The sequence below is a fragment of the Heloderma suspectum genome, chromosome 1 (genome assembly GCF_057233095.1).
Source record: "Heloderma suspectum isolate Gila_16-S chromosome 1, 16-S_ref, whole genome shotgun sequence".
Lineage (NCBI taxonomy): Eukaryota > Metazoa > Chordata > Lepidosauria > Squamata > Helodermatidae > Heloderma > Heloderma suspectum.
Window position 1 is genome coordinate 50549389 of NC_139458.1, and position 13409 is coordinate 50562797.

At 43.2% G+C, this 13409-nt stretch overlaps 1 protein-coding gene across 2 annotated transcripts in view; it reads left to right on the forward strand.

Annotated features, from left to right (window-relative positions):
- SYNDIG1L (synapse differentiation inducing 1 like) overlaps positions 1-13409 on the forward strand; it is a 61561-nt gene that overhangs the window by 34105 nt on the left and 14047 nt on the right. For both annotated transcript variants that reach the window (XM_084842426.1, XM_084842416.1), the window contains exon 2: positions 11766-12228. In XM_084842426.1, coding sequence (XP_084698552.1) covers positions 11812-12228 — 417 coding nt within the window. In that variant the 5' untranslated portion in view covers positions 11766-11811. The remainder of the gene's footprint in view (positions 1-11765; positions 12229-13409) is intronic.

Sequence of the window (13409 nt, forward strand, 5' to 3'; positions counted from 1 at the left end):
GCAAACTTTTCTGTTCCTTTTGCTGCTGCTTTGCTGCTCCTCTGCAGTTTCTGCATTCGCTACAAAGCCCACAAGATGCACACAGAATAGAGCTTCACTTTTAGAATGTGCAAGATTAGTTAACTGACATTTAATTTTGCATGTTGCCCAGAAGGTCATATGGATAAGGGATATTATTGATATTTTAACCTCTGGTGCATATGGGGCATAAGTGGAGTGTAGAAGGAAGGACTGAATGTTTATTTGACAGGGCAATTATCCTGTGATTGATCCTTAGGAAAGCTACTTAGTCTGCCTTTAGCTTGGACTATTATATCCAGCTGTGAGTAAGCCAAATGTCATACTGGAATCCAGGAATCTCTGTTGAGACAAGTGTTTACTGATTCAACCGCCTGTAACTTCATTGCTTTGATATGAGGTTTAACATGCCATCCTCAATTTCAGTGGATGGAGTGCTAGTCATAAAGGACATTATTAGTCATACTATGACCCCAGAAACCCCTGAACGTGCATGACTCCAGGCACATGTAAAAATGATGGACATTGGCAGCTAGTCCAGTTCCTCTATCTAACCTAACTGCCATCACTGTTCCGTTCTATCAATCTTTAATGTCAGTGTCTCCCCTAGTATATGTGTTTTTCCTGTGCTATGAACCAGTACTAGCTGCAAGTATTGCACAGTGTGGATGAGAATACCAATGCCTTCTGTCAGTTTATGGGGATGGATTTTAAATGAGAACGGATCATAGCTGCTTTTAGCAAATTTTATCTGCTGCAAAGCTGGTTCACTTTGAACTGAGTTTGATTTCTTATATCTTGAAAGCCTGATGCTGGGTAATAAACCCCCAATTTAAATAAAATACACTTTAGCATGAGAAATGTCCAATCTGCTTTGCTGATCCATGTGTGATATGCTGGGTCTTATCTCTGCTAGAATATGCATATGCATTCTCTCCCCCAAAGAATGCCCCTCTTTAGTATAAATTATATCTCAGTCATGCCAGCAGTGTTGCAGCTGTAACCCCAACAAGAGGTCATAGTGCCTGTCTCCAAAACATTGTTCTTGGCACTCACACTTTGTCAAAGTGTTTCTGATGGTTTGCAAATGGAAGAAACAGACAAAAGCCCTGAGCTTTCGCAACCCCTCGCCCACCTCCTCCCACACGTCTCTGTGTGTTGGATGAAGAATTGACGGATGAGTTTGGAAAACGTGCTAACATTAATGCAGGAAACACATTCGAGGCTTAAATTAGAATATTGCTGAACACAGCATATGATGGAACCTTGACATCACAAAACACTCCTTTCCCAGGTACAGCTCCAGCTGCAAACACTAAATAATGAGGCTATGTCGCTGTAGTGGCACTGTATAGTTTCTCTGCATATTTATAAGCTCTACGCAGAGACGATCTCATGTCTCACTTCTCCCTTAATCCCTTTTGGGGTCCTTTTTAACCAGGTTTAAAGTTAGGGTGCTGATGATCAGGAATCTTTATCATGCTCAGCCCAGTGTTTTAGATCAAACAAGAAGTTTGGGGAAAATCTCCCCAAAAGGCATGGGGGAAAAGCCTGATGGTAATATGTCGCTTGAATGGATTGGATGTGATGGATGGGTGTATCTGAGCCCCAAAATGAGCCCCTTGTAACCAAACACAGAAGTGCCAGGTATTTGTAAATTGCCTGTATGGGGCTCTTCATTTTTTAAAATAATCATTAATAACCTGACCTTTTATTTTTATAGTCCCATCTCCAAGAGAAAAGCACTTGGAAAAGAGTGTTTATTCCAGTGTTGAGCCATTTCTGTCCCAAGGAACAATCTAAAAGAGGGATCACTGTTCTACAGACTCACAGGAGTCACTGAAGAAAAAGACTTCAAAGACCTCCAGTCCACCTGCCAATGCAAGATTTTTCATTTAGTTGATTAGGAAATTGTTTGGTTCTACTTTGTCAGTGCTGAGTTGACAGGGAGTTTGCCAGGATGCCACAAAACCTGTACAGCTCAATATAAGAAAACCTTCCAATCATCCTAGAAGTCTTTACCTTTCTTGCTAGTCGTTCCAGTCAAATATAAGGGTCAGACCAATTATCCATCTATGTGGCTCCCAAAGGACTCAGGTAGAGGCCTGGCTACCAATGACCTTTAACTGGAGATCAGCTTTCTACGTGCAGAGCATGTGCATTACCCCTGAGCATGCAAGCTGTTTTCACATCCTTTTAGCTACCTTTGTTTAGCAAACAAAACCATGTGAGATGCCCCAGTCCCATTTTCCAGAAGAAAGAGGGAACACTAAAGAAAGAATCACTCATGCTTCCATATTCCTCCTTCTCTAAGATTGGGAAACCAACTTACTACTACATATTTACTCAAAACAATCATGTCCTTTCCCAGCGCTTGCATGGTTGGTTGTGGGACTGCTTTGTGTTCATTTTTGTTGTTGCATGAGTGGACTTCTCCAGTGTTGTGTAAGTAAATACACAGCAGTGCAAATATTGTCAGAGATCTGAAAAGCCATTCTTAAGAGGTACAATTTTGAGAGACAACTTATATACCATACACAGTAGGAACATTGGACCTCTTTCAGCCTGAGGGCGAATTCCAGTTCAAAGAAGTTCTCAGGGGCAGCATTCCAGTGGTGGGTGGGGCTGAATGCAAAAGGGGAGGGGCAAAAATACAAAATACATCAGCATATTTTAACGTTCTTATTGCTAGTAACTAAGCCTGGGGTGAGCAGCATTTCAACCTTTCCAAATGGGGAAAAAAACTGCACAAAAGATGGGAAATCACCAAATGGCTGGCCTAATATGTATGACAATAGCTGGAATCTTAGAACGTAAGAAGAGCTATAAAGGATCAGACCAAGGGTCCATCTAGTCCAGCATTCTGTTCACACAGTGGCCAACTAGCTGCCCTTGGGAAACCCATAAGCAGGACATGAGTGCAACAGCACCCACCTGCTCAAGTTCCCCAACAATGTCTTCATGATCATAGAGAGGGAAATAAGTCACAGTGGCTTATTTCCCCCACCGCATGTGCTGGTCCCATGCTGGGAGGATTTGCATAATTATCGTTGCAGGCACAGCTTGATGCATCATGCAGACCAGATGATAGTGGCTTGTTGCCATGATTAACAAGCCACCCAGGACCCATGGGCTGTTCTAGCATTCTGGGTGACTTGTTAACCATGGCAACAAGACATCCTCACTGGATTCACATGACACAGCAAGCCATGCTGCCATGGGTAATTACATTAATCATGCATGGCAGGGGAAATAAGCCATAGCTATGGGCCTGTTCATAAGAACATAAGAAGAGCCATGCTGGATCAGACCAAGGGTCCATCTAGTATGGCATCCTGTTCACACAGTGGCCAACCAGCTGCCCTCAGGAAACCCACAAGCAGGACATGAGTGCAACAGCACCCTCCTGTCCATGTTCCCCAGCAACTGGTGTACATAGGTATACTGCCTCTGATACTGGAGGTATCGTAAAAGCTACTGGCGCTCATGTCTTTCTAGGAATAACATTCTCTAGCTAGGAAGCCTTTCCTCTTAATTGCATGTATTTTGGGGTAGTCTGTTGATACTTAATGGTCAGGGGAAAGGACTCTGCCCAAGCTCAGTGGCACTGTCATGCTCACATATTCAGGAGTGGGCCTTGGTGAGGCCTGTCCCAATGTAAGTGTCAGATGCAGGGGAAGCTGAAGTAAAAATGGGAGCAAGGAAGGCGCAAACCACCACCAGATACAGATATAGAGGGAGTGTAATCACAGCTGGCCCTACCATTAGGCAGAATGAGCTGGCTGCCTCAGGTGGCAGATACTGTGAGGCAGAAAGCAGTGGCAACATGTTGAAGGATAGAAGTGTGTGTGCCACGTAGCCTGTGCTGTGCCCTGTAAGATAGCCTGCTGCCCTCAGGTGTGGTAAAAGATATTGCCCCATCATCAGTGTTGAAGTAAGGTTCAACTGCTAGTCTGGTCAACTCCTGTACATGGAATGGGAGAGGGTCACCATCTTGTCCTTTGTCTCAGGAAGCAAAATGTCTTGGACCAGCACTGAGGGTAATCAGCACTTGGTCTTTATCAAGTGAGGTAAGCTGCCATGCAGAGATACTTCTGTATACATACCTAGGTATGCTTTTGGCTCAGATAATGCCCCCCATCACTGCTGCAAGTTTTAGCTTCCCTGTTCCTAATTGAAATCTTCTGGTAATGTTTTAATTTTCTTCAGCCATTGGGATAATTTCTGTGCAACTCTGTGTAATATACTTTTGTGCGAATGATGTTCATTAATTTGTGGTTTATTCTTTCTTCAAGACCATTAACAAAGTTCTCTGGTAAAAGCAGACAGAACGTTGAAACATGCTGTGCCTAGCAGAATCCTTCCAACAGCTCTGCACGATGCTCTTTATCAGTTCTTCAGGCAGACTTCAGTTCATGCAACCATTTTCCATCAATCTCAATTTAAGATAATGCTGGCAGAAAATTGTAGTAAAACCAGCTCTTGAGGACTTTGCTAAAATATAAAATTTGTTTGAACAAGAGGCATTCCTCACAAATCCCTTATACTCATTGTTGGATTCATATCCTCTAGATATGCAGTTTCACTTAACATTTGATCTACTGCTTTACCAAAATAGAATATTTACATAAAACTAATTTTATGTTTTATGCCCAAATCTTTCTTTCCCTTACTTTCTGAAATTTGGTACCATGATGTGACAGTGTGAGATCCTTGAACATGTGACACTATAATATTGATCTGTTAACACGTGCACGCACGTGCATGCACACACCAGCATCATTGGGTGCAATCCTGCTCGTGCTGATGGTAACAGCAAAACTCCCATGGATTTTAATTAAGAGGGCTATACAGCCATATATATATATATATACACATACACACACACACACACACACATTATTGTTGTGCTGTATTTGCATGAGTTTTTAAACATTTTGTATCAAAATGTGCAGTATCTAACAGGTAGAATTGTTGGTTGGATCATAACCAAATATCCTGGAAAATTGTCAACCAAATATATTTTATGTCATTTCCCTCTGCAAAGCAATTCCTACTTACGATCAATCTATATTTTCAAATCTTTCACAAGTAAAAGCACATGGATTAGTATGGGTTGTTGTTGTTGTTCAGTCGTTCAGTCATGTCTGACTCTTCGTGATCCCATGGACCATAGCACGCCAGGCCTTCCTGTCCTGCGCTCTCTCCTGGAGTGTGCTCAAGTTCATATTCATTGCATCGGTGATGCTATCTAGCCATCTCATCCTCTGCCGTCCCCTTCTCCATTTGCCTTCAATCTTTCCCAGCATCAGGGTCTTTTCCAGGGAGTTTTCTCTTGGCATTAGGTGGCCAAAATGTTTGAGCTTCAGCTTCAGTATCTGTCCTTCCAATGAGCACTCAGGGTTGATTTCCTTTAGGATTGACTGATTTGACCTCCTTGCAGTCCAGGGGACTCGTAAGAGTCTTCTCCAGCACCACAGTTCGAAAGCATCAATTTTTCGGCGCTCAGCCTTCCTTATAGTCCAGCTCTCACAGCCATACATTACTACTGGGAAAACCATAGCTTTGATTAGACGGACCTTTGTCGGCAAGGTGATGTCTCTGCTTCTTACTATGCTGTCTAGGTTGGCCATAGCTTTCCTCCCAAGGAGCAAGCATCTTTTAATTTCATGGCTACAGTCACTGTCTGCGGTGATCTTGGAGCCCAAGAAAGTAAAATCTGTCACTGCTTCCATTTCTTCCCCTTCTATATGCCAGGAAGTGATGGGGCCAGATGCCATGATCTTCGTTTTTTTAATGTTGAGTTTCAAACCAGCTTTTGCACTCTCCTCTTTCACCCTCAACAAGAGGCTCTTGAGATCCTCTTTGCTTTCTGCCATTAGGGTGGTATCGTCTGCATATTGGAGGTTGTTGATAATTCTCCCAGCAATCTTAATTCCTACCTCTGATTCATCCAACCCGGCATTTCTCATGATGTACTCTGCATATAAGTTAAATAAGCAGGGTGACAATATGCAGCCTTGTCGTACTCCTTTCCCAATTTTGAACCAATCGGTTGTTCCATGTCTGGTTCTTACTGTTGCTTCTTGAGCCTCGTACAGGTTTCTCAGGAGACAGGTAAGGTGGTCTGGTACTCCCATCTCTTTAAGAATTTGCCACAGTTTGTTGTGATCCACACAATCAAAGGCTTTAGCATAGTCAATGAAGCAGAAATAGACGTTTTTCTGGAATTCTCTTGCTTTCTCCATGATCCAGCGAATGTTGGTGATTTGATCTCTAGTTCCTCTGCCTCTTCTAAACCCAGCTTGTACTTCCGGTAGTTCTCGGTTCGCATACTGCTGAAGCCTAGCTTGTAGGATTTTGAGCATCACCTTGCTGGCATGTGAAATGAGCGCAATTGTGCGGTAGTTTGAACACTCTTTGGCGTTGCCCTTCTTTGGAATTGGAATGTAAACTGACCTTTTCCAGTCTTGCGGCCATTGTTGAGTGTTCCAAATTTGTTGGCATATTGAATGCAGCACTTTAACAGCATCATCTTTTAGGATTTTAAATAGCTCAGCTGGAATACTGTCATCTCCGCTAGCTTTGTTGTTAGTAATGCTTCCTAAGGCCCACTTGACTTCACTCTCGAGGATGTCCAGCTCAAGTTCAGTGACCGCACTATCATGGCTATCAGGGACATTCAGATCTTTCTTGTATAGTTCTTCTGTGTATTCTTTCCACCTCTTCTTAATCTCATCTGCTTCTGTTAGGTCCCTGCCTTCTTTGTCCTTTATCATGCCCGTCTTTGCACAAAACGTTCCCTTGAGATCTCCAATTTTCTTGACGAGATCTCTAGTCTTTCCCATTCTGTTGTTTTCCTCGATTTCTTTGCATTGTTCATTTAAGAAGGCCTTCTTGTCTCTCCTTGCTATTCTCTGGAACTCTGCATTCAGTTGGATATATCTTCCCCTTTCTCCCTTGCTTTTCGCTTCTCTTCTTTCCTCAGCTACTTGTAAAGCCTCATCAGACAGCCACTTGGCTTTCTTGCATTTCTTTTTCTTTGGGATGGATTGAGTTGCTGCCTCCTGAACAATGTTACGGACCTCCGTCCATAGTTCCTCAGGCACTCTGTCTATCAGGTCTAATCCCTGAAATCTATTCCTCACCTCCACTGTGTATTCATCAGGGATATGATTTAGGTCATACCTGAATGGTTTAGTGGTTTTCTCTACATTCTTCAATTTAAGCCAAAATTTTGCAACAAGAAGCTCATGATCTGAGCCACAGTCAGCTCCAGGTCTTGTTTTTACTGACTGTATAGAGCTTCTCCATCTTTGGCTGCAAAGGACATAATCAATCTGATTTCGATATTGACCATCTGGTGATGTCCATGTGTAGAGTCGTCTCTTGTGCTGTTGGAAAAGAGTGTTTGCTATGATCAGCATGTTCTCTTGGCAAAACTCTATTAGCCTTTGTCCTACTTCATTTTGTACACCAAGGCCATGCTTGCCTTTTATCCCGGTGATTTCTTGACTTCCTACTTTAGCATTCCAATCCCCTATGATGAAGAGGACATCTTTTTTTGGTGTTAGTTCTAGAAGGTGTTGTAGGTCTTCATAGAACCAATCAACCTCAGCTTCTTCGGCATCAGTGGTTGGGGCATAGACTTGAATTACTGTGATGTTGAATGGTTTGCCTTGGATTCATACTGAGATCATTCTATCGTTTTTAAGATTGTACCCCAGTACTGCTTTTCCCACCCTTTTGTTGACTATGAGTGCTACTCCATTTCTTCTAAGGGATTCTTGCCCACAATAGTAGATATGATGATCACCTGAATTAAATTCGCCCATGCTTGTCCATTTTAGTTCGCTGATTCCCAAGATGTCGATGTTCAATCTTGCCATCTCATGTTTGACCACCTCCAGCTTACCTTGATTCATTGATCTGACATTCCAGGTTCCTAAACAAAATTGTTCTTTACAGCATCGGATTTTCTTTTCACCACCAGACACATCCACAGCTGAGTGTCCTTTCGGCTTTGGCCCAGCCGCTTCACTCTTTCTGGCGCTACTTGGAAATTCCCTCTGCTCTTCCCCAGTAGTATATTGGACACCTTCCGACCTGAGGGGCTCATCTTCCGGTGTCATCTCTTTTAGCCTTGTGTTACGTTCCATGGGGTTTTCTTGGCAAGAATACTGGAGTGGGTTGCCATTTCCTTCTCCAGTGGACCACATTTTGTCAGAACTCTCTGCCATGACCTGTCCGTCTTGGGTGGCCCTGCACGGCATAGCTTATGGCTTCACTGAGTTACGCAAGCCCCTTCGCCACAACAAGGCAGTGATCCATGAAGGGGTAGTATGGGTTACCACCCAGCCAATGGGATTATTTGTAAGACGTGAATGGTCTTGCACCAGGGCCACCAGCAGCAGGACCCAGGTGCCTTAATCTCTGCACACAACCACATCAGCTTGCTGGTGGAGGGAGCTGCTGGCCTGCTCACTGCTGAACTGTAGCCAAGGATGGCCCAAGATATTTTGAGATGAAGGACAAGATGGCACCCCATCACCCTTTCCACATATAGAAGCTAGCTCGATTGCCAGCTGAATTTTACTTCAATGCTGTCTATGGAATAGCATCTTCCACCAGAACTGGGCAGAGCAGGCCAGTTTAGGGGATCAGGGCAGGCCAAGTGGCACACGCAGCACTGTCCTCCAACAGAGAAAACAGCCAGGGAGCTCAGGAGGAATAGCCAGGGGGGCTGCCAGCATCTGCTGTGGTTGCCTCACTTGGCCTAGTGGTAGGGCCAGTCCTGACCGTAGCACTACCAGGATGAATGGCTAGAAGATGGTCTTGCAGCTATCAGTTCAGCTGGAGTCAGCTGATATAAGAGGCCAACAAGATTCCATCTGGTGCTATAGTCATAGTCCAAGCAACTGTTGTCCAGGACTGGGTGAAGTCTGATTGCCCTTGGACTGCCCAGCTCCACTTGCCCCCTTGCTGGCCTGTTTGCCTCCAGACCACAAGCCGTGACATGATGTTACATAGTGGTGTGTGATATGATGATGCCAGTGAACTTGACTACAGAAAACAGATTGTAATCTAAGGTGGGAGCGAATAGTTTGGGCTGTTGGTTTCCTAAAAATATAGAGACAGTGACCTGGTTCACATGTAACGGCATGGACCCATGATGAGCCACAGTGCCTGTGGGTGCCACTTTGCATATGCAACCCCCACTTGGGGGTTATCATGTCATGTGAACCCAGCAAGTATGGATTGAGGGAGGGTTAAACAACCCTTGCATAACCCATGGTCTCTTCTAGGGTTATGCTTGCCGGGTTCGCATGACACAACAACCCCCGTAGGGACTGAATATGAAAAATGGTGGCCACATGCACCATGCAAGTGCCACAGCCTCACCGTAGGTTAAATAGCCCATGGCAGGCTGTCATGTCATGAGAACTAGCCCACTGTTAGTATGAGGTGGACACTTGCTTGTGAAAGTGTTGCTTCCATGTCAAGCAGCCTTTCCCTCCATTTTCTTTCTTCCATCCTTTGGTTTCTACTCTTGCCTTGTAAGCTTTAGTCCAAATGCTGAAGAACTCTATAGCAGTTCTTTAGCATGCAAAATATATTAAATTTACTGGAAGCAGCCACAAATGAAATGGTTGTAATTCACTGCCCTGCTTGTTTAGAATGCAAGGAGGGTTCTTGCAGGGGATGCCAACCTCAGGTTTGTGCCAGGGCCATCTGTTATTCGCTGTAGCTCTGCAGGAAGTTATGACCCAGCATAAAGAATGCACTGTGCATTTACATCAAATTCTGTTCCCCTTTCTCAAGCTGCCAAGGAGAAAGGGCAATGCTCAACAGATTCCAGCCATCATGATGGCTTTGACCTTCCCATCTTATCACATGGTTCCTAGTCTGATTTCACTACCTGCCACAGTGAGGCTGACAAAAAGACTCACATAAAGTCAGTTTTCAGGCCATATTTTGACAGCCTGGGAGAGAAGTACACGCTTTTATGTCCAATAGTGCAGCCAAATGCTGTCATTTTCCATAAAAACTAAGGCAAGTCCACACTTTATTCTTGTTTCTGATGGCTGAGATCTTTTTTTTCTGAGTTATCAAAGCACTATATAACACGTAGTCCAGATCTTTAGTACTTTGATAATGGTTTCAATACAGTACAGATCTTCCTTTCCTCTGCAGCATTTTCCCCAGTGACTTATCAGGGTTTTGTACAGCACTAAATAAGGTAATTGCAAGGAATGGATATAAAAGTATTTAGGGCTTGTGAGACCACAGAGTGGCTTTGGATGTTTTAAAGAAGTGTGGGAGAGGTAAGTTGCATTTCTTCTTACCACAGTTTTAATGGAAGATAAAAGAAAGGGACTTATGTGGCAGGAATGCATGAGCTCTGAATGCATTAAACGTTCATGTATTCCCCCCCACCCCGCCACAGCTTCCTTTTCAAACAATACATCAAAGGCTAAGTAAGAGGAAGCACTACTGAATTAATGCTTCTACTATGGAAACATTTATCTCCAGAGTCCCCAGCTATAGCCCAGCCCTCGCACACAGTAGTAGCATATAGGTTTCTCTTTTCTTTGGGAGGAGTCATGTGTGCTAGTGCACTGAAAACAACTCCTCCCCTGCCCCCAAATCCCCCCCCCCATGCTGAGGAGCTCTCCAACAAACCAGGCTGGTAGTAGGCTTGGGTATTTGGAGGAACCATAGTTGGAGGGACTGTAGCTCAGTGGCAGAGCACAAAACTCTTGCCTGAAACCCTGGAGAGTTGCTGCCAGTCAGTGTCGACAAAGCTGAGGTAGATGGACCCACTGTCTGACTTGGTATAAGGCAGCTGTGGCATTCCTGCCTTCTCCTAGTGAGAATTCCCCTTCTTTAAAGCCTTTCTTATCCCAGCAGGAACCACCTTCTCTCACACACACTGGGTTTCACTGCCACCAGGAGCTTTAAGGCTCAGGTCCAACCCACACTCAGTCCTCTATCTGCGAGGACACACTTGTTTATACAAATACACTTCTTTAACTACAGCAAATAAGTTGCTGAATAATAAACAAGTAACTCTTAATGGCTCTATCAATATATGCTCCCTCATTCACAGTACTCTAAATCACATGCTCAAACAATCCCCTCACAATTCCCACAGACACACACCCCTCTCAGTTCTCAATCCTAAAATCCTATCCCTGTCAAATCCTATCCCTGTCCCTATCTGACTCTCTCAAGCAGAGCACAGAGTTTATATAACACACACTCCACCTCCCACTTCACTCACTCAGCCAATCATCACACATATGCAAATCCACCATTCTTCCTGCCATTCATCCCATTCCCACCCTAGAGATATTCAGCATAAATACAGACTTATAACAGGAATACACTATTATACTCACAAATTATATATATATATATACAGATGTGTAATGTCACAGCAACTACCTATGTTCCTATGGCTTTGGGGCTCCAGGAGCCATGAGCCCCAACTGCAGACCTAATTTTAAGAAGCCAGTAAATATGTGAAAGCAACCTCCATCAACATTTCCCAAAAGTGCCACAGCTCAAGTTCTATAGATGAAGATGCATCCTGGAATATGTCTGGTATGGATCCTACCCTTGGATTTCCACCAAGACAGATGTGTCCCTAGTGTAGTGCTGACTGAGATAACACAATCATTGCTGTTGAACCACTTAATTAGTTTCTCCCATTTATGCACTTTCTGCCTTTTTTTGTTCTCCAGGACATTCATCTATTTCAGAAGCATTTCACATAGAGTTTTCAAAAGAATGGAAAGTGTGAGTGAACTTCAGAATCCCCTGCTGGCCAAGAACAATGGACACCTTCATGGCAGTTACACTTACCACCAGGATTATTCAGGCCACCATTGCCAGGGCAAACTGTACTCCTATATCTTCCAAAATTCTGGCAATGCAAGGACTCACCAGCTGCTTGATGCCAGTTCTCTTCAACTGGCTGTCGAAGCCTTGTATGGCCCAAATTTCATCCTGGTGAAGGATGAAGCTAATGTCAAAGTCAAGGACAATAAAGGTGAGAGCTGTGAGACAACCTTCATGGAAAACAAAGAGCCCCCCACTGAGACCTCAGATGGGCAGGAAACACAAGGGCGGTCCCTAGTGGAAAATGACATCAAAATCCAAACAGTATCCTATGAAGTGGAAGAAGAAGAACTGCAGGAATATGAGGTAAATTTCTTAGGCTACAGTATTCACACACACACTTGGAACTTCTGAGAAAGCATGCTTAGGATTGGGAGGTAAATAGACAAACTGTCACAATTGTTTAACATATAAGCAATAACAGTAGGCAAAAATAGGGTAAATGTTGTATGGTAACTTCTTCCATCTGAGATATAGCTTCTCTTATTTCTGAAGAATTAGGACTGAGATAATTTGTTAAGAACAATGCAGCTGGAAATAGAGGGGCATGCAATTAGAATGAGGAATTTTTACTAGCTTTGGACCTAACTCAAATGAAGTACATGACTGAAGATGAAAATGACCCCATTTCACCAACATTCAAGAAAGAAAAATCATTTTCCAAGGAAATCTCAAACCCCCAACTAGTGAGGTGAAAATCTAGCCTGAGAGGCAAATGAGAATCTATTTCAATCCAAGAACTTACGTTGTTAGAATTTTGCCCCACATCCAAGTGGACAAAGAGAATATGGTTTATAGAAATTCTGCAAATCCATTTTTCCCCCTGTGTGAAACTGTTAAGAAGAAGGAGAGGATATGTGAAAGTACAGCTGCAAAGAAGGTCAAATGAGAGAGTGGGGGGAAAGACTGTAAAATACTTAATGAGAGGAAGAGAAGGGGGGTGCTACTTAAATGCCATGGTGGTGATAGATATCTTAGAAATATTACAGCCAGACAATGCAGCAGAAGCAACTTTCAATGGGGGAAAAGAAAAAACGATAGGATGCCAATTGCTTCACATCAAGGGTTAGAGCTGACAGCACTAAGTGAAGTTCTAGCATTACTATTATTATTATCATCATCATCACCACCACCATCATTGTTATTATTATTATTGTTATTATTATATTGCAGTTTTCTGGGTCACTATTTCACACTGAGTTATTTAACAGCAAAAAGCTGTGTATCTAAGCACACTTAACCTGAAAGAAAGTTCCACTGAAATGAATGGAACTTTCTTCCAGTGAATATATTTAGGACTGAGCTATAAAGCAATGACAACTCTCCAGTATAGTACAAATCAAACTGTTGCCATTTTTTTTTAACCAGATGCTGATCTTCTGACTCAAATCTTCAGAATTCTTACTCTGGAAAAGCCCATTAGAAATCAAGGGGCCCTTTCTGAAATAAGTGGTTTGATTACAGCTATTTAAATATTTTGTTGAGAT